Genomic DNA, 27814 nt, shown 5'->3' with positions numbered 1-27814 from the left:
AGGGAAGATGGTTTTGGAAGTCAATCATCTCCGCCTCAGGGCATCGCAGCAGGAGTTCCTCAGGGTAGTGCCCTCGTCCTAACCATCTTCAGCTGCTTCATCAATGACATTCGTTACATCATAAGGTCAGAAGTTGGGATGTTCAGTAACATTCGCAACTCCTCAGATACTGAAGCAGTCTATGTCCAAATGCAGCAAGACCCGGACAATATCCACGCTTGGGCTATTAAGTGGTAAGTAAAATACAAGTGCCAGGCAATGACCATCTCCAACAAAAGAGAATCTAACCATCTCCCCATGGCATTACCATCACTGAATCCCCCACTGTCAACATCGGGGGGAGGGAATCATTGATCGGAAATTGACCTGGAGCAGCCATATAAATACTCTAGTTTCAAGAGCAGATCAGAAGCTGGGACTTCTGTGACGAGTAACTCACCTCCTGATTCACCAAAGCCAATGATGGAATAGTCTCCAGGAGCCTGGAACCATCCAGGATGAAGCAGTCCACTTGAACGAGATTCCATCCACCGCCTTAAACATTCGCTCCCTCCACCAGTGACAAACAGTGACAGCAACTCACCAAGGCTTCTTCAACAGCAAACCCACCTAAAAGGATAAAGGCAGCAGATGCATGGGAACACCACGACAAGTCACTCGCCATCCTGAGTTGGGAATATATCGCCATTCCTTCACTGTCGCTGGATCAAGATCCTGGAACTCCCTCCCCAAAGCACCTTGGGCTTACCTACACCTCCGGGACTGCAAGAAGGGCCACCACCTTCTCAAGGGCAATTAGGGATGGGCAATAAATATTGGCCTGGCCAGCGATGCCCATGTCCCGTGAACGAATGGAAGGAAAAAAAAAGCTTTGAATCAAGTGCACTTGACCCTGAAAGAATTAACTTCTCTCAGACACACTGTTTTGGAAATTACAGACCAGAATCACACAGCAGCATGAATTAATTATTCCATGTGTCATGAATTGGATATTGCCTTTTTGATTCCCGAATAATGTATTTATGTTGTGATTTGATCATGTGTGTTTCTGTGAAGTGATGAGCTTTCCCCGAATAAGTTTATATTGGTTAACCACACGGGTTGTCCAGCTGTTGCCATTTTACAGTTTGGTTGCAGCTTTTCTGCAGATCGCAACCTGCTGTATTTGACACTGACTCTGCTGACTGGCCCGGGGAGCCTTTAAACCCTGGGACAACTTAATCGGACAGGTCTCTGAAAATCTGGGCATTTGACTGGATGATTTCGATTTGTACAGTCAATTGTCTGACTAGATATTTTCATCGCAAAGGGAAGCATTGTGTTAGTTTAAGATATAACAGGGTGTAAAGTTTTTTAAAGTTTATTTTATTAGTGTCGCAAGTAGGTTTGCCTTAACACTGCAATGAAGTTACTGTGAAAATCCCCCAGCTGCCACACTCGGGCACCTGTTCGGGGACACTGAGGGAGAATTTAGCACGGCCAGTCCACCTAACCAGCACGTTTTTCGGACTGTGGGAGGAAACCGGAGCGCACAGAGGAAACCCACGCAGACACGGGGAAAACGTGCAGACTCCGCACAGACAGCAGCCCGAGCAGGGAATCGACCCCAGGTCCGTGATGCTGTCAGACAGCAGTGCTAGAAGAGTATTGTATGTCTCAGTTCCAAGGGAGGGGATATAGAACTAGTGTTACTGTGGACAAGGTGGAGAGCTTGAAAGAGAAGCAGAAGTGTAAGTGGCACAGTAGGGTGAAAAATGTGATTAAAACAAAAAAAAAAGGTATTTTAAAAAGTCAACAGATCAGGTCAGTACAGGCCACAAACTTGGGTACGCCTCTTGCATGTCTGTTTATTTGCTTCCTTCAAAGAAATAAGAAGTTCCTTACCAACCCTATCTGATATTACTGCATTAATGGTCTGGAAAGGGGTTAATTGTATTTAATGTACTTGGTTACTAGTTGTGTGAGAGAAGATACTCGGAGTAAGCTACATTCCAGGAAGGGAAATCCAGGCATCACTGGCATCTTATTAGTGCACCTCACTATTTGCATTTACACAATGTCATATCATGACAAAACCTCTGAAGGCACTTCCCACAGTGATTGAGCTTAGAAGTGCACTACTTCAGTGCACCCAGCAACAGACGATCAATGCACCCTTCTTTTGGTGGTATTAAATGAGAAAAACGTTGGCCAGGATACCAGAAAAAGCTCATAGCTTGACGGTGCACTATTATCTTTTACCATCTCAGCTAGGAGAACAGTGCAGCATTTCCTTAGTTCTGTATTGGAATGGCAGCCTCGAGTGTGCGTTGAAGCCAAAACCACCTGAGCCAGTGCAGGGAATGCTAGCAACCTGACACCTTTAAAACAAGTCGCTTGTTGATTGCCACCCTTTAACAATGGCTGGAGAGCAGTCAGCAGGGCTGGACAGCTCCTGAATGCCAAAACCTCAGGAAAATTGAGAAAATGTGTTGCTGCGGGGAGAGAATTGTATTTTTACTGACGTTTGTCACAAATCAGTATTTGCATCAAGAGGGTGGAGCCTTTTTTTTTGGGAGGCAAAAAGCTATAAACAGATTGCTTCTATTTAGTGCACATGAGATCATGTTCTATTTAATGCAGCTACACCACAAGCACAAAAGAAAACCGTAAAGATTCCACCTCAGACTTGTATTGTTTAACATCTGTGGGACAGCTGCTGTGTTGCTGAGCTTTCAATTAAAACTTGAGCCCCGCTAGGATTTACGTGCTTCAGTTTTCCTAAGCATCTTGTACAGTAGTGGAAAGGTAGCCGGCTTTCCCTTCACATTATAGGGCTATACACGCAGGGTCACTAGTTTACTGTCAGTGAAATGCTGTTTTTCTTGCTTGGGAACTTGGAATTTTTACCACCGCTTTTCTTCTATTGGTGGCCTTGGCAGTCACTTGTAAGGAAGCTACAGTTACCTACACTGAGAACCTAGTTAACTGAGTTGTCCAAATTCGATTTGCAGTCCATGAAATCCCACCATTTGTGGACTATTTTGAGGATTGTGTTGCGTATATATTTTTTGTTATTAATTGTGAAGAAGATGAAGCCAGAGGCCTTGAGAATAAGGAATCACCGTTGTAAACATCGAGCCCGTTCTCTCTCCCTTGGTACTTACACTTCACTTAGGCCACTTTCCATGACAGCTCCTCACATTACCATAGATCCCAGTGGCGTGTAAAAAAAAAATGTCCTTTAATTTTTCAGTCACTGGAAAACAAATAGGGGCCAGTTAATGACTGCTCAGGCTTTGACCGTTATCACGTCAGCTCAACATCCTGAATCAGGCTCCCTACATATTGCTATCTTTCAGAGTCCCGCAGCTACTTGGCAATTCCTTTTTAAGGGAACTGAGATTTCAAAGCAAACATAAGTAAACATCCTTTAATTTTATTTATGATCCCCCATCCCCCCTCACCACGTCAATCATTCTAATTCATCTTTTGGGTCCCCCCCCCTCCAGGCCCACACCATTATATTCGGGTGGGGATTGACGGTGGAGAAAGTAACACAAGGGGTGGGATTTTCCAGCCGCACTTGCCCCAAAACCAGGAAATCTCTCCCTCGGTCAACGGATCCTTTGCATTGTCCTGTGCCAGCCCGCTGCGATTCCCGTGGCGGGACGGGAAATTCCCCCCGCAACGTGTTGCAAGCTGTTTTCAGATTTCCAGGGGATGTGTGTAAGCAACAGTACTGAGCCGCCTCTGTTTATTAGCCCTTTCTTTCCTCTCATGGGTAAGATGGAGACACTCTTTTTGCTTCCCATTGCTCCCACTTGTGCAGTCATCTTAATTTCAGAAAGCATCTGGCCTTAGACTTGATATATTCTGAAATAAATACTCCTATTGTCCAGAATTAGAAGGAGCAAGGATTATTTTTTACTCTGAAATAGCACCAGTAAATGCTGGAAAAGCTCAGCACGTCTGACAGCACCTGGGTTTCAAAAAGAGTCATAAAGGACTTGAAATGCCAATTCTGTTTCTTCTCCACCGGTCCTGTCAGACCTGCTGAGTTCATGTTTTTATTTCACATTTCCAGCATCCACATCATTTTTATCTTTAATATGGGTCAGTGAACGTGACCAAATGACACGCAATATTGCGACTGCATTTAAACAGGATACGAAAACCTGCAATTACTAGCCTATAGTATTTGCATCTAGTGCACATTGGATGTTTGCAAGTGAATCACTTCAGTGATGAGGATCCAATTCTTCTGTACAGGATTTTTAGTTGCAAAGCGTTGTCACTTTCCAGTTTTTCCTTGTGCTTCTTTTGCCACCATCTTCACTGACCGTGCGTCCTTTCACTCTGATCCATCTCTGCCGCAGTTCTGAACATGCAAACACTTGATTTGCAGAACTTGATAGGATACCCAATTATAATTATTCTTCGACAACCCCCCAAGCAACAAAGTGAGGTGCGGTGATTAGAAGCGACTGCAGCTACAACCCGAATGTGAACTTGGAAAGGATAGAGCTCTTCCCCCAATGATGTGCCAGTCAGACCAGGAAGGTCCCAATTTCGATCTCTGGTGCGTGCCGATTTAGCTGCTCCAAGCCAGGGCAGAGATGGGGCAGCACAGTGGAACTCAGCAGTCTAGACAGGAGGGAAATGAATCAGACAGGGTGTCTGCACCTGTTATCTGATTATTCATTAGGACTCCCTGGAAAGTCTGTTCACAGGGATTTCCGATATGGACGGAGTCAGTCTTGTCTTTCCTCTCTGGTTAAGTAGCCTATTCACGTTTAGAGGAAGACCTTAATTTAATCCTTCCGTTAGGAAACTGCTGGGATCAGGAGTAATGCTGGGTTTACACACCATCTCATTTTACTCTCTCTTGAAGTCAGCAGGCAGGGTGAAAAACTGCCTTTCCACCATAGAATCATGGGGTGGCACGGTGACACAGTGGTTAGCACTGCTGCCTCACAGCGGCCAGGTTCAATTCCTGGCTTGGGTCACTGTCTGTGTGGAGTCTGCACATTCTCCCTGTGTCGGCGCGGGTTTCCTCCGGGTGCTCCGGTTTCCTCCCACAGTCTGAAAGACGTGCTGGTTAGGTGCATTGGCCATGCTAAATTCTCCCTCAGTGTACCCGACCAGGCGCCAAAGTATGCTGACTAGGGGATTTCCACAGTGACTTCATTGAGGTGTTAATGTAAGCCTACTTGTGACTAATAAATAAACTTTACTGCGCAGGAGAGGCCCTTCGGCCCATTGAATCCCATGGGCTTCCTGCCTGGTGAATTAGGTCAGAATTACCCGATTAATTGGTGTCTCGGCTTCTACAAGGGGAATCAATATTTGGACATGACACCTGAAGGGTATTTTTCCCCATAACTCAACACTTTGGCTGCAGACAATGAGCGGTATAAATTGAAGCAGAGAGGGAATCCTGGGTTGGATTAAGTTGGTTTGGAGTGTCTTGTACACTTCTTTTTATGTACTTGGCTTTGTAGCCGTAGAAAGTGCTGGCTTTGAGGTGCAATTTATTTATATGGTCAGTGTGGTGGCCCAGCATATTTGTGTGGCAGTGTTGGTGCCACAGAGATACAGCATGTGGGCTCACAAACATGATTGCATGAATAACAAGAGGTTTGTTCTAGTTTCTAATGTCAACAAATGGCACTCGCTGGCAGCCAAGCACAGGAAGAAAATAGCTGTCTCTTTATAACTTTGTGCTATTATTGAAATAGGGCAGGGAGCAAATCATTTGGCTGCCGCCTTAGCCGTGCAATGGTGAGAAAGTGCCCTCTTTAAGGTGAGTCGTGGGGGGGGGGGGGTGTCCAGAAACCGCAGCCAATTCAGATTGGATACAGTCAGTGAAATGAGCAGACAAGTGCATTGATGTACTGCACCACTGAATGGATACGTTCAGGCTCACCAAAGGATTCCCCCATGTTGAGCCTCAATTTGATGGGGAAGTCCTTTCCCATAAATCAGAAAGGGTGTTTAGAGAGTATAACCGCAGGTTCAATAGACTGAAGTTAGCCTGCCAAGACTTCTAGATCAGGGAAGGATTGTGCGGAGAGGATAAATTCTAAAAATGATAAATGATTGAGGGCAACTACTTAAAAGATAATATATAGTGCACTCCAGATCTAACTGCATCTTAAATTACATATCTAGGCTCAAGGACTTGTTAATGCCTTTTGGCATAAAGATAAGATTTCGTCCAAAATGTGGATTTTGGCGGAGAGGAGGGAATAATTCCATTCCCACAATAATCTTGATCATGAATCAGCTTTACTGTATTAGCCCTCGGGATAGCCCATGAGTGTGTGAGCCTTGACACAGGCCAGGAGAGGAAAGACCCAGAGTGGGAAAGGCACAGAAACCTCAGCTTAGTTTTGGAATATCTGTAATAAAGCTTTGTAAACCTAAGACCAGTTAAACCATACTTCACTTTCTTCTGAAGGCGAAACGGCCAACATTTCCCGCAACAGCCTTGAAAGACTGAGCTCAAACATATCGATCGTTCATGTGTTTTAATACGTGATGCACGTATGTACAGCGGATTTGGTTTTGAAATGTCTTTAAAAAGCACCTGGCAATTCCTTTTGTTGGTTGCATGTTTCGTGCAGCTTTTAAAATTTCAAACACATCAACTGTGGGAGGAAACCGGAGCACCCGGAAGAAACCCACGCAGACATGGGGAGAATGTGCACAGACAGTGACCCAAGCTGGGAACTGAACACAGGTCCCTGGCGCTGTGAGGCAGCAGTGCTAACCACTGTGCCACCGTTCTGTCTGTATGAGATTTGTGCTTAAAATAAAACGCATACATTTTGTCTTAATTTGGTCTGGTCAATAAAGACTGGACCAAAGACCTTTTCAAATTGGGATTTATACATGAAGATTTTAAAATCTGAAGCTATTTCTGTGTTTACTTCCTCTTAACTTTTTTTTGTAAATTGTAGTGACCTTTGGATGACCGCTAAATGTAATATTTTGCAACATTGGCTTGTAGAGTCCTTCTGATCAGCATCCATAGTGCCCTCATTCTGCACTTGATGCAGGCAAACACTGAGTGAGGCCAGGAGCAGAAAATGAGGGGGAGGATTGGACAGGCATATATATGAGAATTGGAAAAGATCAAAGTCAGCCAGGAGAAGTAGTTCAGAATAGTTGGTAATGTAAGGGCTTGGAGGGGGAATATATGAAAAGTTAATATGCTGTGCCATCTCGAAGTCTGATTCATGATTCCCTGCTTATTATTAACATTCCTTTTAATAAGTACAATACTTGAGCATCACTGGCAGTAGGATGTGGATTAATGTCTATTAAATCCCCTCAAATAGCTATGGGGTGATGCAGAGCAGAGGTCAAACTCTTCCACCAAGCTAAGCATAACTGATATTGCAGACTTCCTGGGGAATGGTCCAGGAGTAACAGAGGGCTAGGATGAGAGAGTTATTTTAATGTTGATGTAACACAGAGGGGCAACCCCCAGAAGATTGCCTTAAAAACACATGTTATCTTTAATGAAGGACATTTTTTTCATTTTAAAGAAGCCCTTCAGACTTGAGGCAGTTGTCAGTCAGTTAAATTTATGAATACTAATAGCTGTTCTGTAGTGATGCTCATGTAAACTGGACGATACTTCTGTTCTGAACTATCAGGAACCTTGATTATGTAACACACAATTGTATTAGACTGCTCCTAAGGTGGCAACATGTTTTAAGTGGCCAGTCATTTTAAGGGCACAAAGTCCAATTGCTAAAAGTAAACACAGGGTGAGGTTAATCAGAATTTAATTGCTATTTGGTGATAGAAGTTTGCAGATTAGAACAGTTCTGGCTCCGGGTTAGAAACAAAATACAAACTTACCCCCACTTTTAGATACTTTTTTCACTGCTTCAGAATCCGGTAGTTGAGAAGGTGGGTCATTCCGTCCGTTATTTCTGTGCGGGATAGGATCTCATCAATTCAACTTTGTCACATTTAAATCCTGAATCCTCCACTTCCAGATCAAGTTCGTAACGTGGAGCAAGCAAAGCGCGGACTTGTTGCTCTTTGTCAATTTTCTCCATCCTTTCTCGAAAGATTGGACATCCTCCAATTCATGTTTTGAGCCTTGCCAGGAATGAGAGTTGGGATTTGACCACGGGGGACATCAGAGCTGAACCTGGCACACACTCTTGCGATGTAAGGAGCACTAGGAATTTTGTCCAGTTTCCTCCTCCCCAATTCCAGTGCCCCTGGGGCTGTCTCTGGTGTAGATCAGCTAAGTCAGCACCGACAGAAGATCGAACCTGAAGCTATTGGATTGCGTGGAGTTTCTGCTGAATTTACGCCTTGTGAACTTTCAAGCATCTTTGCCTCCGGCTCAATGAAGTGGGAATTTACCTATTGAATTGTACGAGGCTTGAACCTAATGTAGTCTGCCCCTATATAATGCGGTGTGAGGGGAAGACAGAGGACCCTCTGTTCTTGTTACTACCTTTGTGATCAATCAAGCATAACTAAACTGCCTCTCTCAAATTTGTCTTGTTAAATTAATTCTGCACAGTATCGCCAGCAGCTCCCAGTTGTGTGAAATATCCCGATTCTCAGCAATTATGGCCAGCATATTTTTGGCGTATGATCAAGCAAAGTGGAGGAACAGATGCTGTTGTGATCAATAATAGTGGATGTTTTGAAGAGAATTATAAAACAGAAAACTGGTTTGAGTCATTGATGATGTCCCAAGCCACAAGAGTACACTTCAAGTTAGTCAATAGTGGTACAGAGATTCTGTAGTTCATACTACTGCTCTGTCTTGGATTTTTAGTTAGATTTCTAGACAGAGGCGACATGATCCTAGAAGTTTGCAACACTGGAGGAGGCCATTGGGTCCGTTCTGAATACTTTTTCTAGAGCAATCCCTCTGTCCGAAGTGTCCCTCGAAGCAATGTATCTTCGTCTGCTTCACTTTTCTGTGGAAAAATGCAACATTCTTTGCCTTAATCACTGCTACTGCATTCTGTGCCAAGAAACATTTCTCTTGTCAGTGACGATCTAAAATTGATTTATTATTCTTCTTCGCTGGTCCCCAAGTAGAAAAGAAACAGTCTTTTCCCAACTACTCTATCACAAACCTTTTGGGTTTCAAACTTCTAATATATCTTCTCTTCACCTTCTCTTACCATCTGAGGTCACTCCTCATAACTATAAATGCCCATCTTTGGCCTTCTATAAAATGGTGTAACATAGAAACTAGAAGCAGGAGTAGGCCATTTGCCCCTTCGAGCCTGCTCCGCCATTTTCGTTATGATCATGGCTGGTCATCGAATTCAATATCCTGATTCCAGCCCCCAAGAGCTTGTATCTAATTTCTTCTTGAAATTGCACAACCTTTTGGCCTCAATTATGGGTTTAATGTCCGTTTAATAATGGGTATCTAAATGGGTATTTTTGAGACCAACATTGCCTTGTAGAGCTTTCTCAGGACTAGATTTTTTTTGCTTTAATCTATCTAACAGGATTTATGTAATTGAACCAAATATCCCAATTGCTCTATTGGGTGTTCGCGGCCATGTTTTGGTTTTCCTCAAAGTATATTCTTTCATACGTACTTTTTCACATTAAATTGTCTGCCTTTTCCACTATGTTCCTGAACATCTAACTATTTGCAGCAACAAGTTTTGATTTTCCGATCCCTGATGCCCAAGTCCAAATTGTTACTTGTTTCTGGGGATGATGATTGGAATTTTGATGTGCGCAGATCAGCAACTGAATTGGAAGAGAGGCCTAAGTAACTCCATCCACAGAGATACCTAGTGACTAGAGCCAGCACGTGCATTGTGACAGTTGACGTAGCAAACACGGTGGCACAGTGGTTAGCACTGAGGCCTCAAGCCGCCAGGGACCTGGGTTCAATTCCAGCCTCGGGTCAATCTGTGTGGAGTTTGCACGTTCTCCTCATGTCTGCATGGGTTTCCTCCGGGTGCTCCGGTTTCCTCCCACAGTCCAAAGATGCGTAGGGTAGGTTGATTGGCCATGCTAAGTTGCCCTTTAGTGTCAGCGGGACCGGCAGGGTAAATATGTGTGGTAACGGGGATAGAGCCTGGGTGGGATTGCTGTCCCGATGGGCCGAATGGTCTCCTTCTGTACTGTGGAGATTCTATGAAAAGTTAATGGGAAACATTGGTAGAAAAATGAGACCAAAATTTCTGCCAAAATAAATGTTTGTGGCCAGGAAGGAGTGCATGCAGACTAGGTTTTCACTCAACCAAAAATGTAGGTGTTGATGGCAAAATTCAAGCCTTCGTGGAAATGTGCCGTAAACACCACCTGCTAGGTTTCACAAAGAAAAATTGTTTTTTTTTTAAGCGTCCAGTGGGGATGGCGGGGAGGTAATAATAATTACACTCTCACTTCCCACTTAAAGGGAAATGCCATTCTAGTAGGAGGTGGAAGATTTCAGCCTGAAGTACTCCTTCAGATAGGTTTGGATTTCTCCTAAGCTTCAATTGGCCTAGGTATGAAAACTATCGACTGAGGCCTGGTTGCTGTAATCACTAACAAACTGGGAATAAAACTGAATTTTTCTAATCATCGAGACAGCCATGTCCTACTTCAGTGGCCTAAGTGAGATCAGCACCTACCCCTCCCACCCTATCCCCGTGCATTGGTAACATTTTTTTGTTTTAATTGTATGTTAGTTTGCTGCATTAAAAAAATTCTAACATGCAATTAAAACAAAAAATGTTACCAATACTCAGTAGATCACACGTTGGGAGTCTGTAGCTAGGTGGATCATCTGCTGAAAACCCATCGTTTTGTGTTAGGATTTCAGATTTTCACAGCAGCAGTAGTTTTGCTTTTTTAAAATTGTAATAAGCAATTTAGTTTTGTGTGTGTTTTCGGATATTACTTTCTGCTTTGATATCTGAAGCCAACAGCATAAGGAAGCTTCTGAGGATGCCTGTGTTTTCTAAACAGAGTTTGAAGTTTTTTGATGTGGTCTCGGGTTTTTCTCTCTCTCTCTCTCTCCCCACACCCCCTTCGGAGTCAAAATGATAAGATGACTAATGTTTGTTGAAGTTCCTTCAATTGCAATTCCCTTTTTTTTTCCCCCTGTTGTTGTTGAGCGAGCGCGGTCGGGGTTTACTGTTAGACATGTTATTTTGTAGTAAAAGTATCAGAGGGACCCGCATACCAGGAAATGTGTTGCCACATCCCACCCTGGTAATTTTGAGGATTTGAATTTGGCAGATAATTTCTGGGAACCAAAAAGATTTGCAGCAGTTAAAGCAACCTCAAAGCTGCCGGTTGTTGTTCAAAGAAAAAAAAAACTCGACCGGTTCACTAACGATCATTACTTGATCAGGCCTAGTCCCACGGCTGCTTGGTTAACTCTTAACGGCCCACTGAAGAAGCCTACAAAGCTACTCCGTTACATCTAAATATGATCAGTGGTTAAACAAGAAGGCTAGCCCCTCCAACTTCTCAGTACATTTAGCACCTCTGCCTCGCAGCGCCAGGGACCCGGGTTCGGTTCCAGCCTCGGGTCACTGTCTGTGCGGAGTTTGCACGGTCTCTCCGTGTCTGCGTGGCGTGGGTTTCCTCCGGGTGCTCCGGTTTCCTCCCACACTCCAAAGATGTGCGGGTTAGGTGGATCGGCCGTGCTAAATTGCCCCTTAGTGTCAGGGGATTAGCAGGGTAAATGTGCGGGTTACGGGGATAGGGCCTGAGTAGGATTATGGTCGGTGCAGACTCGATGGGCCTTCTGCACTGTAGGGATTCTATGATGGATACCGACAAAACCAGCAACACCCTTGTCCCATGCGTTGCTTTTTAAAAAGTCGTCATTTTGCACCCAAGTAACACTGGCTGTTTAATTCACGTTGTTTGGTTTTTGTCTTTTTAAAAAATGGAAGTGTGATCTATCGATAAGTTCCAGCGGGTAAGACTCTCCCCATGGATTAGTTCTTACGCACAGCCAGTAGAAGATCTGTGTGCGCTTTTACAACTTATTAGTTTAGATAGCGCATCAAGCGTGCTAGATAAGATAGCTGTAGAAATCTGCTGCTTACAACTACCTCACAATTAACACGTGCTTTGGCAAAGAAACACTTTAACTGTGCCATTAAAAGACCCAGACACAACATTGCTGGGGTTAAACTGACAAATCTATTTCTACTATTTCCATTGAATTTTTTAAGAAGTGCATGTGCATATAGGCACGCAGAGGTGTACACATGTATGTGCACATGCTAAGTCCAATAATAATCCATGTGCAATTCAATCCCTCCGTTTTGAGGTATAAAGCGATTAAGGGATATGGGAGGAAGGGGGAGAATCAGGATATTGAATTCGATGATCAGCCATGATCATCATGAATGGTGGAGCAGGCTCGAAGGGCCGAATGGCCGCCTCCTTCTAGTTTCTATGTTCTAAATCTCTGTAAACTGCCTGTAAATTACTATCATTGGACACAATGGCAGGGAGAGAGGGGATAGGGAGGGATTTTTTCCTGTTTTTTTTTCTACTTTTTTTTGTTTTTAAAAGTTTATTTATTATTGTCACAAGTGGACTTACATTAATACCGTAATGTGAGTAACGCAGTAATGAAATTACTGTGAAAATCCCTGAGTCGCCACACTCCAGCGCCTGTTCGGGTACACTGAGGAAGAATTTAGCATGGCCAATGCACCTAACCAGCACGTCTTTGGACTGTGGGAGGAAACCGTAGCATCCAGAGGAACCCCACATAGACACAGGGAGAGCGTGCGAAATGCACGTAGTGACCCAAGCTGGGAATTGAACCCGGGTCCCTAGCGCTGTGAGGCAGCAGTGTCAACCACTGTGCCACTATGCCATCAGGGGATTAGCAGGGTAAATATGTGGGGTTACAGGGATAGGGCCTGGGTGGGATTGTGGTCGGTGCAGACTCGATGGGCCGAATGGCCTCCTGCACTGTAGGGATTCTATGATTCTTATCGTGCCACAGGATTTTTGATGTTCACCTGTTTAAGAGTAGACCACAACTTCAAGGTCTCAACCAGCTGAACGATGACACTCTCGACATTACAGCACACCTTCAACATGGGACTGGAGTGTCAGCACGCGCATAGCCCCTTTAACAGAATATAAGCGGTGGCAGGCTTTCTCTGGTTTAACATTAACATCATCAGTTAAATATTAATGGGCCCTGTATCTGATCCAAACAAAAGCTGCTGACACTAATAACTTCAATTTTTAAATTGACATGAATCATTTTGCATTTGAAATCTGTAATTTTATATCATAGTTGTACTCTAGACGAACTAATGATATGTTGGGGGAATAATTACAGATACATAAGGGGGCACAGAAAAGACAAAGAATAGACTTAGTTCACTGTGGATGTAAATGGCTGAAAGGTTTAACCTTCTTTGGAACAATGGGAGTCATTTATTTTAATTACACGCGTGTGTTAAAATGGGTCTGGGAAGACATCATGTCTCCACTGGCAGGACATGTCTCTCTTGGACATGTGTCAACACATTACCGATGATGAAATATAAATGAAAGAAAATTTTTTTTAAAAGGGAAAATTAAATTAAATTCCCTCCTCTTGATACTCAGCAGAAATCGTAGCTATTACCTTATGTGCCTGCTGGGAGAGTCTGCCTTATCCATCAAATTGCCCAGGTTTAATAACCACTTTGATTTAATAGGATCCGCCCTGACATAAACATTGTAACCAGTATCTTGTACTGTTACTCCGTAAATGAGTCACTTAGATTCACCATTTTGGGCCTCGGGGCATTGTCTGTACTGAGACTAGTTGTTCTGATCTATATTGTATAAGATGTGAGTTACCAGTAGCTACATAGCTGAAGGCTATGTTAAGTGGCGTTTGCCTAATTTAAGATTAATTTTAAACTTGAACCAAACTCTCAACCTGTCCATTCCTGATTAACAAGAAATTGCCGAAGTTCTTGGTGTTTTTGATTTGATTTATTATTGTCACATGTATTAACATACAGTGAAAAGTATTGTTTCTTGCGCACTATACAGACAAAGCATACTGTTCATAGAGAAGGAAAGGAGAGAGTGCAGAATGTAGTGTTACAATCATAGCTAGAGTGTAGAGAAAGATCAACTTAATGCAAGGTAAGTCCATTCAAAAGTCTGACAGCAGCAGGGAAGAAGCTGTTCTTGAGTCGGTTGGTACATGATCTCAGACTTTTGTATCTTTTTCCCGAAGGAAGGTGGTGGAAGAGAGAATGTCTGGGGTGCCTGGGGTCCTTACTTTTACTGGCTGCTTTGCCGAGGCAGCGGGAAGTGTAGACAGAGTCAATGGATGGGAGGCCGGTTTGCGTGATGGATTGGGCTACATTCATGACCTTTTGTAGTTCCTTGCAGTCTTGGGCAGGAGCCATACCAAGCTGTGATACAACCAGAAAGAATGCTTTCTATGGTGCATCTGCAAAAGTTGGTGAAAGTCGCAGCTGACATGCCAAATTTCCTTAGTCTTCTGAGAAAGTAGAGGCGTTGCTGTCTCACAAGGAATGCATTTCCTTGTAAATTAACTTACATTATTCCAAACCTCTTGTTTCATCTGTAGCTACACAGCTATTTACAAGTCTTTTGTCTCTTTTTCACTCAGCACCATCCATGACAAATCATAAAGACCAGGACTCGCAGATTAGCTGACTGGTAGAATCATGCGGATGGTGGGACTGATGTATGAGGAGAGATTGACTAGGTTAGGATTGTTTTCGCTGGAATTCAGACGAATGAGGCGGATCTCATAGAGACTTATAAAATTCTAACAGGACTAGACAGGGTAGATGCAGGAAAGATGTTCCCGATGGTGGGGGAGTCCAGAACCGGGGTCATAGTCTGAGGATATAGGTAGACCATTTAGGACGGAGGTGAGGCGACATTTCTTCACCCAAAGAAGTGGCAGGTTACAGAGGGACATAGATAAGCTGCAGAGCTGGGCTGAGAGGTGGCAAATGGAGTTTAATGCGGAAAAGTGTGAGGTGATTCACTTTGGAAGGAGTAACAGGAATACAGAGTACTGGGCTAATGGTAAGGTACTTGGTAGTGTGGATGAACAGAGGGATCTGGGTGTCCATGTGCATAGATCCCTGAAAGTTAGCACCCAGGTTGATAGGATTGTTAAGAAGGTGTACGGTGTATTAGCTTTTATTGGTAGAGGGATTGGGTTTCGGAGCCAGGCGGTCATGCTGCAACTGTACAAAACTCTGGTGCGGCCGCATTTGGAGTATTGCGTACAGTTCTGGTCGCCGCATAATAGGAAAGATGTGGAAGTGTTGGAAAGGGTGCAGAGGAGATTTACCAGGATGTTGCCAGGTATGGTGGGAAAATCGTATGAGGAAAGGCTGAGGGGCTTGAGGTTGTTTTCGTTAGAGAGAAGAAGGTTAAGAGGTGACTTAATAGAGGCATACAAGATGATCAGAGGATTAGATGGGGCGGATAGTGAGAACCTTTTTCCTCGGATGGTGGTGGCTAGCACGAGGGGACATAGCTTTAAATTGAGGGGTGAGAGACATAGGACAGATGTTAGAGGTAGGTTCTTTACTCAGAGTAGTAAGGGCGTGGAATGCCCTGCCTGCAGCAGTGGTGGACTCGTCAACGTTGAGAGCGTTCAAGTGGTTATTGGATGAACATATGGATGATATTGGAATAGTGTAGATTAGAGGGGCTTTAGATTGGGACCACTGGTCGGCACAACATCGAGGGCCGAAGGGCCTGTACTGCACTGTAATGTTCTATGTTCTAAAGAGTGGTGAGCCTGTGGAATTAGTTGCCACAGGAAGTAGTTGATGCCAAAACATTGAATGTATTCAAGAGGCGTAGCACTTGGAGGGAATGGGATCTAAGATTATGGGGAGAAAGCAGGATTAGGTATAGAGTTGGATGATCAGCCATGATCGTGATGAATGGCGGAGCAGGCTCGAAGGGCCTATCTTCTATGTTTCTATCTCGTGCCACATCAATAATGTGTAGCGAACATTCTCTGCAGTTCCAGGTTAGGGACCAGGAGATGCGAGGGGTAAGGAAATCAGCTAATGTTCCCGAAGCTCTCCGTGAAATGAGTCCTGCTGAAAAGTGCAGGTGCATCGATGTCACGTGAGAACAGGATTAGCCTGGGAACAACATACAAAAGTCTGAGGTCACGTACCAACTGACTCAAGAACAGCTTCTTCCCTGCTGCCATCAGACTTTTGAATGGACTTACCTTGTATTAAGTTGATCTTTCTCTACACCCTAGCTATAACTATAACAGTACATTCTGCACTCTATCGTTTCCTTCTCTATGAACAGTATGCTTTGTCTGTTTGGCGTGCAAGAAACAATACTTTTCACTGTGACAATAAATCATATCAAATCAGCTCCTGCCATCTCTCCTGGCCATTATGTACACTCTCAGCTAAGGACAGCCATTTAGATTGTAACATGTAGCCTGGGTGTCTTGTGCTAAATTATATTGTATGAGGTGACCCGGAGTGAAAATTAACACTGAAAATTCTAAAGAGCATGAGGATTTATAAAGGAACAGGTAAAGGTCATTAAGCCTAAACTAGTCCATGATTAAATTCATACTTGTATAGTTTTGCTGAAATTAATTGGACGAGTGCATTAATTATCTATTCATAATTTATCAAAACTTTTATTGAACAAAATTGATGTATCGTCATTGATCAACATCCCCGGGTCCAACTGTGTGGGCATGGTAAATGTCTAATTTTCATTATTTTGTTGCTTTTTTACCCAGAGAACAGCAACATATTGCAGGAGAATTAGAATTTTTGTTTCCGCTACTTCATATAGTGAAAGTAATGAAAACCCATCTGGTTCGCTGATGTCCTTTTAGGAAAGAAATCTGTTGTCCTTACTTGGTCTGGCCTACATGTGACTCCAGAACCCCATAGCAATGTGGTTGATTCTCAACTGCCCTCAGGAATGGACAATAATGGGTTCAGGCAGTGACGCCCACATCCAATGAATGAATTTTTTTTTAAAAAACCTACCACATATTAAATCAGGAAACTGCACTTGTTTTACAACACTTTAATGCAACTAAAACATTTTGATAATTCCAATAACTTGCCAGCATATTTTATTCAATTGGAGCAAGTGTAATCCAGCCTCCAGCTGAGAGACATGTCCGTGAATACAAACACATAGCAATCTGGCTGAGACCCAGAAATCCTGATAGAGCAATACTACGCCTCGTTCCTGGAATGGCGCATGTTACTCAGCTGAACAGATGTTTAATACTTGTAAACATAAACCAATCACATTTGGTGAAGCAGATAAGGAAGTTTATTATTGGGTACTTGGCACATTCTAATGATAGAACGGTTAATTTTCTGTTTGATATTCCCCTATCCTTGAACATCGGTGGCACAGTGGTTAGCACTGCTGCCTCACAGCACCAGGGACCCAGGTTCGATTCCGGCCTCGGGTCACTGTCTGTGTGGAGTCTGCACGTCCTCCCCGCGTCTGCGTGGGTGTCCTCTGGGTGCTCCGGCTTCCTCGCACAGTCTAAAGATGTGCGGGTCAGGTGGATTGGCCATGCTAAACTGACCCTTAGTGCCCCAAGATGAATAGGTAAAGGGACTTGGCATGGTAAATGCGTGGGGTTATGGGGATGGGGTGGGCCTGAGTAAGCTGCTCTGTAGAAGAGTCGGTGCAGACTCGATGGGCCGAATGGCCTCCTGCACTGTGGGGATGCTATGATCTTCTCTGTATCTTGTCCTCCTGCAGCGGGGAGGTGGAGACAGTCTCAAGGGGCAGACTTTTCCATTGCTGCAATCAGTGGCTGATGGAGTACTGCATAGTAGGATACGATTAATCCACCGAACAGCAATGTTTCCCATACTCTTTGCTGTCTTTCCTCCTCTCTGGGGTAAGACAACCTTTTCCTAAACCAAGGCATCACAGTTAGCCTGAGAGTACTGCGTGGTTAAACCAAAACATTGACTTCCATCGTTTGCATAGCTCCGTTATCACGAGAGTAAAGGTTTGACTTACTGTTGTAACATCCTTCTAGGGGCTTATTGCTTGCTCCTGGACTTCCGTTGGAACACTGTGTCAATTGTTTTGATTGTTCTAACTGTGATAGGAGTGAATTCAGCAGCTTTGTAATTTGGATGGCTTGCGCTTATGTTTTATATCAGGCATTTTCACACTTCAGTGTACATTTCATTTGCAATCCGCCACCTTGTAGTCATTTTCATTCCTGAGAAAGTGAATAAATCTGTAACCAAAATACCTCTTCTCTAAACTGAGCCATGTGCCTAGAAGGCAAAGTTGCTGGTACCTTAAGTCGAGATAACATAAGACCATAAGACATGGGAGCAGAAGTAGGCCATTCAGCCCATCAAGTCTACTCCACTGCTCAATGAGATTATGACCGATCTGATATGATGATCCTCAACTCCACTTTCCTACGTTATCCCCATAACCCTCGATTCCCTTACAGATTTTTAATCTGTCTATCTTAGCCTTGAACATACATAACAACCCAGCCTCTTTAGCCCTCTGTGCTAAGGATGAAATTCCACTGCCAACTGATACTCAGGAAAATGTCTGCACCTCCTTGTGTCTAATGGGCCACTAACCTCTGAGAGAATAAATTTCTCCTCATTTCCACCTTAACTGGGTGATCCCCTTATTCAAAGTTCATGTCCTCTTGGTCCAAGACTCTGTCACAAGAGGCAATATCATCTCGGCAACGACCCTGTCAACCGCCCCCTGAGAATCCTACACGTCTGAACAAGACCACCTCTCGTTTTTCTAAGCTCCAATGAGTACATCCCAACCTACTCGACCTCTCCTCATCAGAAAATCCCTCCATGCCAGGGGGAGTGAACCAGTGAACCTTTTCTGGACTGCCTCTAGTGCCAGTTTATCTTTCCTTAGATAAGGAGAGGGGTGGCACGGTGGCACAGTGGCTAGCACTGGTGCCTCACAGCTCCAGGGACCCGGGTTCCATTCCCGGCTTGAGTCACTGTCTGTGCGGAGTCTGCACGTTCTCTGCGTGGGTTTCCTCCGAGTGCTCCGGTTTCCTCCCACAGTCCAAAGATGTGCGAGTTAGGTGGATTGGCCACGATAAATTGTCCATTAGTGTCAGGAGGATTAGTAGGGTAAACCTATGGGGTTACAGGGATAGGGTCTGGGAGGATTGTGGTCAGTGCAGGCTCAATGGGCCGAATGGCCTCCTTCTCCACTGTAGGGATTCTATGATTCTACTTCTATGAAGGGAACCAAAACTGTTCACAGTATTCTAGGTGTGGTCTAACTGGTGCCAAAATGGTTAAAAATTAATTGAAAGCAAAAATAATAAGAAAAACTTCATGTTGCTACAGATTGGGTTGGTTACAATTGTGGAACTTGTAAGAGAAGCCGAAGTAAATGTGCAGTGATATTTCCATTGGAAAAAATGGAGCTTGAAGGGTGAAATTCCACTGTTAACAGATACTCAGGAGAATGTCGGCACCTCCTTGTGACTAATGGGCCACTAGTGAAGTCGGATTCTCATAATTACAAGCCTCAAAGAGTGTAAACTCCTTTTTATTTGCGGATTGTTAATGGCAGAATTGGATTGAATTCTTTTCCTGTGGGTGTATGTTAGCGGGGGGGTTGGGGAGTGATTAGTTCACAAGGCGAAACCCATGGATTTGTGTCAAATGTTATTAGTCTGAATAATAAACCACTGCAGAGAGTGGGAGTTCACTGTCAAGGACACACTTACTTCCTAAACGCTTTTTTCCCAGGATTGACAGAGTCCTTCCAACAATGCATGGCTTTGCTTCTGTCACTTTGCCATCAGTCTTTTGTTGAAAGTAGGCTGGAATGAGACATCCGAGGACTAAAACTTTTACTTTACTAGAAAACGTTCCATTCTTATCTGGTGAATGGGAATTGATTTGCTTGTTTCACTCTGTTCCTGTTTGTCCCATTCAGTGTTGGAACGTGTGTTTATTGCCATGAATACCAAATTAGGCCTGTCAACAACACCAGGACTGACTTTAGCGCAGGTTCTTATCACGTGTGCAGGTTAACTGCATTCCGCGAACCTGGTTATATTACAAACCGCATCAATCCCTCAAAACAGTGGCACAGTGGTTAGCACTGCTGCCTCACAGCGCCAGGGACCCGGCTTCGATTCCTGGCCTGGGTCACTGTGCGGAGTCTGCACGTTCTCCCCATCGTAGCTGTGAGGGACAGCTCGGTGGATAGGATATTGGTATGTAGATAGGCTGGAAAATTGGGCGGGGATCCTGGATTCAGGATTCAATCCTGGACCGGGGAGCGGCGCGGGCTTGGAGGGCCGAAGGGCCTGTTCCTGTGCTGTATTGTTCTTTGTTCTTTGTCTGCGTGGGTTTCCTCCGGGTGCTCCAGTTTCCTCCCACAGTCTGAAAGACGTGCTGGTTAGGTGCATTGACCCGAACAGGCTAGGGGAATTCACAGTAACTTCATTGCAGTGTGAGTGTAAGCCTTACTTGTGACTAATAAATAAACTTTTTGACTTTGACTTAACTGCCTAGAGTGGGACTAATTGGCAGTTTCACTGGGCTAGCACAGGCAAGCTGGGCTAGCACAGGCAAGCTGGGCTGAGCAACCTCTTTCTATTTTCTCATGGTTCTGCGATTCTAACTGGGGTGGGGGGGGAACCTGTTCAGAGAAACTGTTCAAAGTATATAATTCAGCTGTGCCGCAACATAAAACAGTGTGTGTACTGCGAATATGGTTTGAAGATATTTCTAGAACAATGCCAGATTTTGGAAACGTTAAAGTATTATTTGAAGAGATAAAAATCTGCCATTGTGGTTGCACATAACTGCTTCCACAGGAATCGTGTATACAGAGTACATTTCCCCTCTCAGTAGGGGAAAAGCCCAGTTGTTATCGCAATTCCTCTGTGCCAAACAATCCCAACTCGAAGCCAATATCAGAGCCACAAACATTAGCTTCTGTTACAGTCGATGCTCCTAAAGTCTGTACCCCAAGCTGAGAGAGTTCTTTTCTTTCCACCTTTTCCCTCCTCCACAGTGACTGCTGAGTTGGCTTCATAAGATATAATCATATGAAAATGTACAGTATAATTATAAGAAATGCTAAATATATATAATGATGCAGTATGTATTTTTGGAGCTTCGTCAATCCCTTCGGTACAATGTAACTGGGCCGTGTGGATAAATCTCAGATTTACTTTTTATTACGCAGGTTGACGGGATTGTCTCTCTGGCAGATAGTGTTCTGCAATTCAGTACATTCTCGCCCTTCCACCTCCCCACACATCAGTGGCTTTCAGAATTGTTCAGAAGTTTTATATGGGAGAAATTATTCCTAACTCTGGGCACCCACCTGATCAAAGCTGGCAAGGATAAACTAGGAACTTGATCCCAAAACACAGATGAGAACATTTGAAATAGGTGTAACAGAAAAGACATTTTGAGTCGCTAAACTCACTGTTAGCTAGCGGCAGAGACTGACCTCCCAAAACACCAGTACAAAGCCCAGAATCCAAAGCAGTATTTACAGGCCAAATCTTTCCAGCTGTTCCTGTGGCAGGGCTGGACGATCCCACCGCTGGCCTTTGGCAGAGCGCCTCCGCCACCGCAAAGCAGAAACCCACCCGTAGTACACCTTGAACGTCAGAAAACGGTCCAGGGACGATCAACATATGGATGCCGAGTAGTGGCAGCGGGCTTTGTGAAAGAGGTGGGTTTTAAAGGCCTTGCAGTGAGAGGGAGGTGAAAAAAAATCAGGAAGGGGCTTTCACACCTTCACAGCATAGGGTTCAGAAGGGTGTAAGTACAGTTGGCCGTGGTGTGAGGCGGGGAGTTGTAGGATGGAAGAATGTTCTCGAGAGGAGGAGGGATAGGCTCTGAGTCAAGTTTAAATTTACTGAAGTTTAAACACCAGGATGAGAATTTTGAATCTAGAGGTTTGAAAGGCCTGGATGAGGAAATGGGATTTGATTTTTCTAATACTGCATCGCATTGCTACTGATTATAATGCAATTCAGACGTGTTAGCTTTTCAGTCTCTCCCCGCCCCGTTAATCTGTATTTACTGTTTAGGTTAAGCTTAGATTATGACTGTTAGCCCCTGGTATCTAACAGATTGGTTGTAATTAATCTGATCTAACTAATCAAGATCATGTTTTAATGAAACTATTTATTGCCCTGTTATCTTATGACTTAATTTGTAAACAGTAAGAAAATGTTGTTGCAAGACACTCAAATTAAGATGACCGTCGAGCACACTTGAGCAAGAATTGTTCTGTCCACCTGCTGAGATGGACATAAAAGGCACCATGATGTTTTTTTGAAGAGTAGAGCGTTGTCTCCCAATGCCTTGGGCTACATTTATCCCTCAATCAATGCCATCAAAGACTGATCATTCATTTGCTGTTAGTTGCGCACAAATTGCCAGGATAGATACATAACAACAGTGACTACATTGCAAAGGTAACTCATCCTGAGGGTGTGGAAGGCTCCTTTATTAATGCAAATTAGGCTTGATCTTGCAAATTTGGAGCTGTCCAACACTAAGGTGCTGGATATTTTTGCAGTTACACATCTGTTACAGGCACTGGGAGCAATTTGATGTGTTGAAGGATACCCTATACCATTAAGTGCACTGGGTTTAGAAATAGGCTTCGTGACTCAATATTCAAGATGCAGGTTTTGTGTAACACATGTTGGGTGTTGTTCGAGGGGGTGTGGGTCTTTTCAGAGTTTTGTATTTTAACTAAAAATCTTTAAAACCCTTGTGGTTGCAGGCAAGAAATCACCGGCCGCCGAATAACCAGATTAGAATTTTTTGGCACTGGATAAACATACTGTTCAGACGAAGGATCAACGGTGTGTGAACGATTACACTCTTCAGTTTTGCTTCTGAAAAGGAGGCCCAGCAAATATGTAGCCCTGCCATTTAATAAAGGACTGGACGGCTGAAGGTTTTTTGGCAGTTTCACCTCTTGCTTTTACTTTGAACAGAAATCAAAGCTTTCCTCTGTTCTTGTGTGTGTATATTTTGGCATAAAAATGCGGTAATCCGCTGGAATGGACATCAACTCAGTGGCTGAACCACCGCTGCCGACCCCCTCCCCCTCCCCTTCTCCCCCCCCCTTCCTCGCCAAAGTTGACTGGAAGACGGGCAGTGGATGTGGATTCCTCATCAGGTGAAACCGTCGGGAACAGCTCAGCGATGGATCAATCTTGAGCCCACGCATTGTATTCCACGAGTGTTTCCTGCAATTATTGGAACCTGAGCCAGAACATATCAAGAGCTGCCTTACGTTTCCCCCAAAACACAATCAAATGCAATCTGAATTGTTTGCTAAACACGCCCTCTTCTTTTTATATAGTAGAAAACGATGTTCATTCCCCCTGCAGCCCTGAGACAAATAGAAATGTATATGTGTAAGTTATTTCCAACTGACTATTTATTAGATGTAGAGCATCTGATGTGTTCCCCCCCCCTCCCCACCCCCACCCCCACCCCCAGTTTGTTTCCTCTCCTCCCTCTGTAATCCATTGCCAAACTGAAAGTTAACATATTCTGTCTGCAACTTCCCCCCACCCACCCCCGCCATGCTGTTAATTTCTGCTTAAAGTTATTTAATTTCAGTTCATTTTGCGTAATGTTTCATACGCTGTATAGGACCCAGTATATATGTAGCAAATGTTAAATAATTCCCCTGCCTCATGGCTGCCTCATCTCCGCCTTCCCGCTCCTCCCCACCCTCGTGTGTTTTTATTTCTCCAGTTTTTAATTTGATTTTATTTCTTCCTTGCACTGATGTCTGAAGGGGAATTGACAATTTTTAACTGTGCAATACTGCTGTACATAGCTACATTTTATGTACAAAGATATTTTGTGTCTTGAAACTTGTGTAATTTTTGAAGTACAGATCTTTTCTTACAATAAATTTGCTGAAAATCAAACCAGAGATCCTCTGGCCTTTTGGTTTGACTCCTACGTGTGGTTTGTTAGCCAGCTGACGACGATTAAATGATGGGCAAGTACTGAGGGCCATCTTGCGCCCACGGAACTGTATCTCAGTCAAGGCCTTCTGGACAGTGGAAGGCCATCTGATGCTACTGTCAACGTTTGGTTGGATTGAAATTTGATCTACTGCGGAGAAAGCTGGAGACGTACAACACTTTCCGCCTTTCCATTCGATGTCATTTTATAGATTTGCCAACTCGAGAATGGGACAAAAGAACAGGAGCAGGTCATTCAGATCCTGGAGCCTGCCCTGCTTTCCAATTAGATTGTGGCTCTCGGCCTTGCAAGGTACAACTGACCCAGGATCCACAGCATTTTGGATAAGAGAGAGTTCTAACTTTCTGTCACTCCTCGAGTAGGACATTTGCCTCTCACTGCCCCGGACTGTTTTGCGGGGAACGGAGGCAGCCCGCCATTGGCCGGGGGCAGGACCCCTTTGTTCGCACCTTCCGCTGCTGGGAGACCTGTATGCCAGATGGAGATTGACAAAACAAAGACAGCATTTCCTCGGGTATGAACTGCAGTGCCTCTGACCTCACACAGTAACAGGAGCTTCTTCAAGAACCCAGCAGGTTCTGTTCAAGCCAACCCTAACTTTCTCCCCACTATATTTCACCTCCCCTTTGAATTAAAGAATCCATTTGTCTTCCTGCTTCAGTTTTGAATTTTGTCTATTGGCTTCTGATGAATTTTGTACTGAAACTCCCAAATCTGCTATACGATTCTAATGGTTTTTACAGTTTCTGAAATACTTTCATCCACTTATCTTGGATCTAAAGTGGTTGACCTCAGGTTTGCCCACATTAAACTCCCCTTGCCATAATCGTGTCCTTTTCATATCATCTGTCTTGCAACCCATTGTCCCATGCTACTCTCACCTGCCGTACCTACTGTCCCTCCTAACTTAGTGCCATCTACAAACTTAGATATAAGGTACTTCAGACGCAATTAATAAATAGTGAAAGGTTGAGGCTTCAGGGCAGGTGTCCAGGAAACACCGCTTGCCAGTTGCTTCCAATTAGAATGCCTACACCATGAGCAGGATTTTCTGGTCACTCTTATCCAAGCTTAACAGACCTTTAAATGTTCTGTTAAATTTTCTGTTGTGCCCACAATGATTCCCGCGGCAGGCAGGACTGGAAAACTTATCCCCATTTCTCCCCTTCGTCTCTGACCCCTCAACAATTTCCCAAGTAGAAAGGCTAACGTGAATTCCACACACTGATTTTTGCTATTAATCTTTTGCATGGTACATTATCAAACATCTGGAAGTCCATGATAGGTTTCTAAATGTAAATTTAATGGTTAAATAATCTCGAAACATAGAAACCAGGAGTAGGCCATTCAGCTCTTCCAGCTTGCTCCGCCACTCATTTTGATCATGGCTGATCATCATATTCAATATCCTGATTTCTGCCCCCCCCTTTCCCCCATATTCCTTGAAACCTTTAGCTCCTAGAGCTATATCTAATTTCTTCTTGAAATCAGACAATGTTTTGGCTTCAACTACTTTCTGTGATAGTGAATTCCACACATTCACCACCCTCTGGGTGAAGAAATTTCTCCTCACCTCAGTTCTAAAAGGTTTACCTCATCCTCAAACTGTGACCCCCTAGTTCTGGACTCCCCCCACCATTGGGAACATTCTGATTCTACCCTGTCTGACCCCGCTAGAATTATAAGTTTCTATGAGATCCCCCCATCACTCTTCTAAACTCCAATGCATATCATCCTAACTCGACTTAGCCTCTCCTCAGATGACAGACCTGCTACATGTATTCCATATGTATGTATTTTTGATATTCCCATCCACCGTGCAATGGACTGGATTTTCTCTCTCAACTTTCGACGGTCAATGAAGCAGACAAATCAAAGGTAATGTTTGCTGAGATCCCATGTATTTCCCATCGAAAGTAATAGTGCAGTAAAGTGGATCACCTCAGAATGTCAGAGGAGTGCTAGGGAATGTCTGCACGGTCAAACTTTTCTCCCAAGTCACATTGTTTAAGGGGAGCAATCTGCAATCCATGTGTTCTTGAAAATGGGCTTCCACATGTTTTTTTAAAAAATGGCACAGTAGTTAGCACTACTGCCTCACAGCACCAGGGACCTGGGTTCAATTCTCAGCTTGGGTCACTGTGCGGAGTCTGCACATTCTCCCCATGTCTGTGTGGGTTTCCTCCGGGTGCTCTGGTTTCCTCCCACAGGCTGAAAGACGTGCTGGTTAGGTGCATTGGCTATGCTAAATTCTCCCTCAGTGTACCCAAACAGGTGCCGGAGTGTGGCAACTAGGGGATTTTCACAGTAACTTCATTGCAGTGTTAATGTAAGCCTACTTGTGACACAAATAATTTTTAAAAATGTTATTTTTCACATTTAGCTGTGTCAATCAGTATTGAAAAAGATGCCACTTTCTAAGTTGGGAACTCGGTAATTGTGGTACAAAGCTTGTGATTCGGTGTATTTTCTTTTGCAGGCGTCATGTGAGTTTTGTTTCTCTTTGTTATTTTAAGGCGTGTAACCTTTTTGTATCTCCAGACTGCCTATTCAGAACAACTTTTAAAAGGCAAAGACAAACAAAAATACCACTGCCTGAAACTGCACTGCTGTGTGGGTGTAAAAGTGCTTTCAGTTCCAAATCACCATTTTTGAATACATTTCATTGTGGTTTTATTAAATAATGAAGTTAGGATTTGTTTCAAATAGTCTGGGTGTCTAGTGCAGTGTTTTCCTGTATAGACACTGCGTCCTCTTGTTCTGCGTGCACCATCCAGCTAAGTGTCACGTGGTCATTTTTGTAATAATGATCATTAAAAATGACCCAACTCTGCTTGAATGCATATTTCTAGTCTTGCACCCTTGGGTCTTTGCCATGTTGCATGAATCCTCACACCACGCCCCCCCTCACCCCCACCCCCAGCTCGGAGACTGGCTTTCGTGACTATATGGCTACGTCTCAATGCCAACTAACTAATGAAAGATCAAAACTGCAGTTCGTTTTGGATTTTTTTTCCTTTTGGTTGATGATGCATCGTCAGGATTTTTAAATCACAAAAATGCGAGCAACCAAATCGAAAAGGCCTGTGTAGCCCCTCTGTTTGTAGAAGCAAAAAAAAAAGTGGCTTCAATTGTTTCAGTTGCGCAGCCCCAGCTGACTCGCGAGCAATAACAGTCGGGTTTGTAACTCCACAAGAAAAGAAACCCACAAAGACTATTTGGTTCCTTCAAAGAGAAGTCTCATTTTCTGGAGCTTCGTTCCACAAAGCCTGTTCTGTCTCCTTACTGTGTCCATGCTAAGTATCCTTTGTCATCCTCCCTCAGCAGAAGCTTGTAAATTTTATTCTGGTAAATGTTGCACCCCATCCACAAACATCCACACCCTCCGCCACCGACACTCAGTAGCAGCAGTGTGTACTATCTACAAGATGCACCGCAGCAATTCACCAAAAATCCTTAGCACCTTCCAAACCCACGACCACTTCCATTTAGAAGGACAAGGGCAGCAGATACATGGGAGCACCACCACTTGCAAGCTCCCTCTCCCAGCCACTCACCATCCTGACTTGGAAATATATCACCGTTCCTTTGCTGGGTCAAAATCCTGGAACTCCCTCTCGAACAGCATTGTGGGTCAACTCACAGCACATGGACTGCAGCGATTCAAGAAGGCAGCTCACCACCACCTTTGCAAGGGCAACTAGGGATGGGCAATAAATGCTGGCCAGCCAGCGATGCCCATGTCCCACGATCGAATAAAAGTCTCACAAATGCTATTTCCTCTGTATTCGGGGTGATTTTTCAGCATCATAGTGCCA

General features: G+C 44.0%; 1 protein-coding gene and 1 long non-coding RNA gene across 6 annotated transcripts in view; one reads left to right on the top strand and one right to left on the bottom strand.

Annotated features, from left to right (window-relative positions):
- LOC144493417 (bcl-2-like protein 11) overlaps positions 1-23940 on the top strand; it is a 38722-nt gene extending 14782 nt beyond the window's left edge. For all 4 annotated transcript variants that reach the window (XM_078212298.1, XM_078212295.1, XM_078212297.1 and 1 more), the window contains one exon: positions 22768-23940. In XM_078212298.1, coding sequence (XP_078068424.1) covers positions 22768-22857 — 90 coding nt within the window. In that variant the 3' untranslated portion in view covers positions 22858-23940. The remainder of the gene's footprint in view (positions 1-22767) is intronic.
- LOC144493418 (uncharacterized) overlaps positions 1-27814 on the bottom strand; it is a 583821-nt gene that overhangs the window by 61719 nt on the left and 494288 nt on the right. Inside the window, exons 8-10 of one of the 2 annotated variants that reach the window (XR_013497740.1) lie at positions 7855-8942; positions 3147-3238; positions 440-609 (exon numbers count right to left, since the gene is read on the bottom strand). This is a non-coding gene — a long non-coding RNA (uncharacterized LOC144493418). Of the gene's footprint in view, positions 1-439; positions 3239-7854; positions 8943-27814 lie in introns of both variants that reach the window. The other variant, XR_013497741.1, reaches the window with a different exon arrangement.

The sequence above is a fragment of the Mustelus asterias genome, chromosome 5, assembly GCF_964213995.1.
Source record: "Mustelus asterias chromosome 5, sMusAst1.hap1.1, whole genome shotgun sequence".
Classification (NCBI taxonomy): Eukaryota; Metazoa; Chordata; class Chondrichthyes; order Carcharhiniformes; family Triakidae; genus Mustelus; species Mustelus asterias.
Note: the sequence above shows the minus strand (reverse complement) of the source record. Positions and strands in the feature narration are given on the sequence as shown.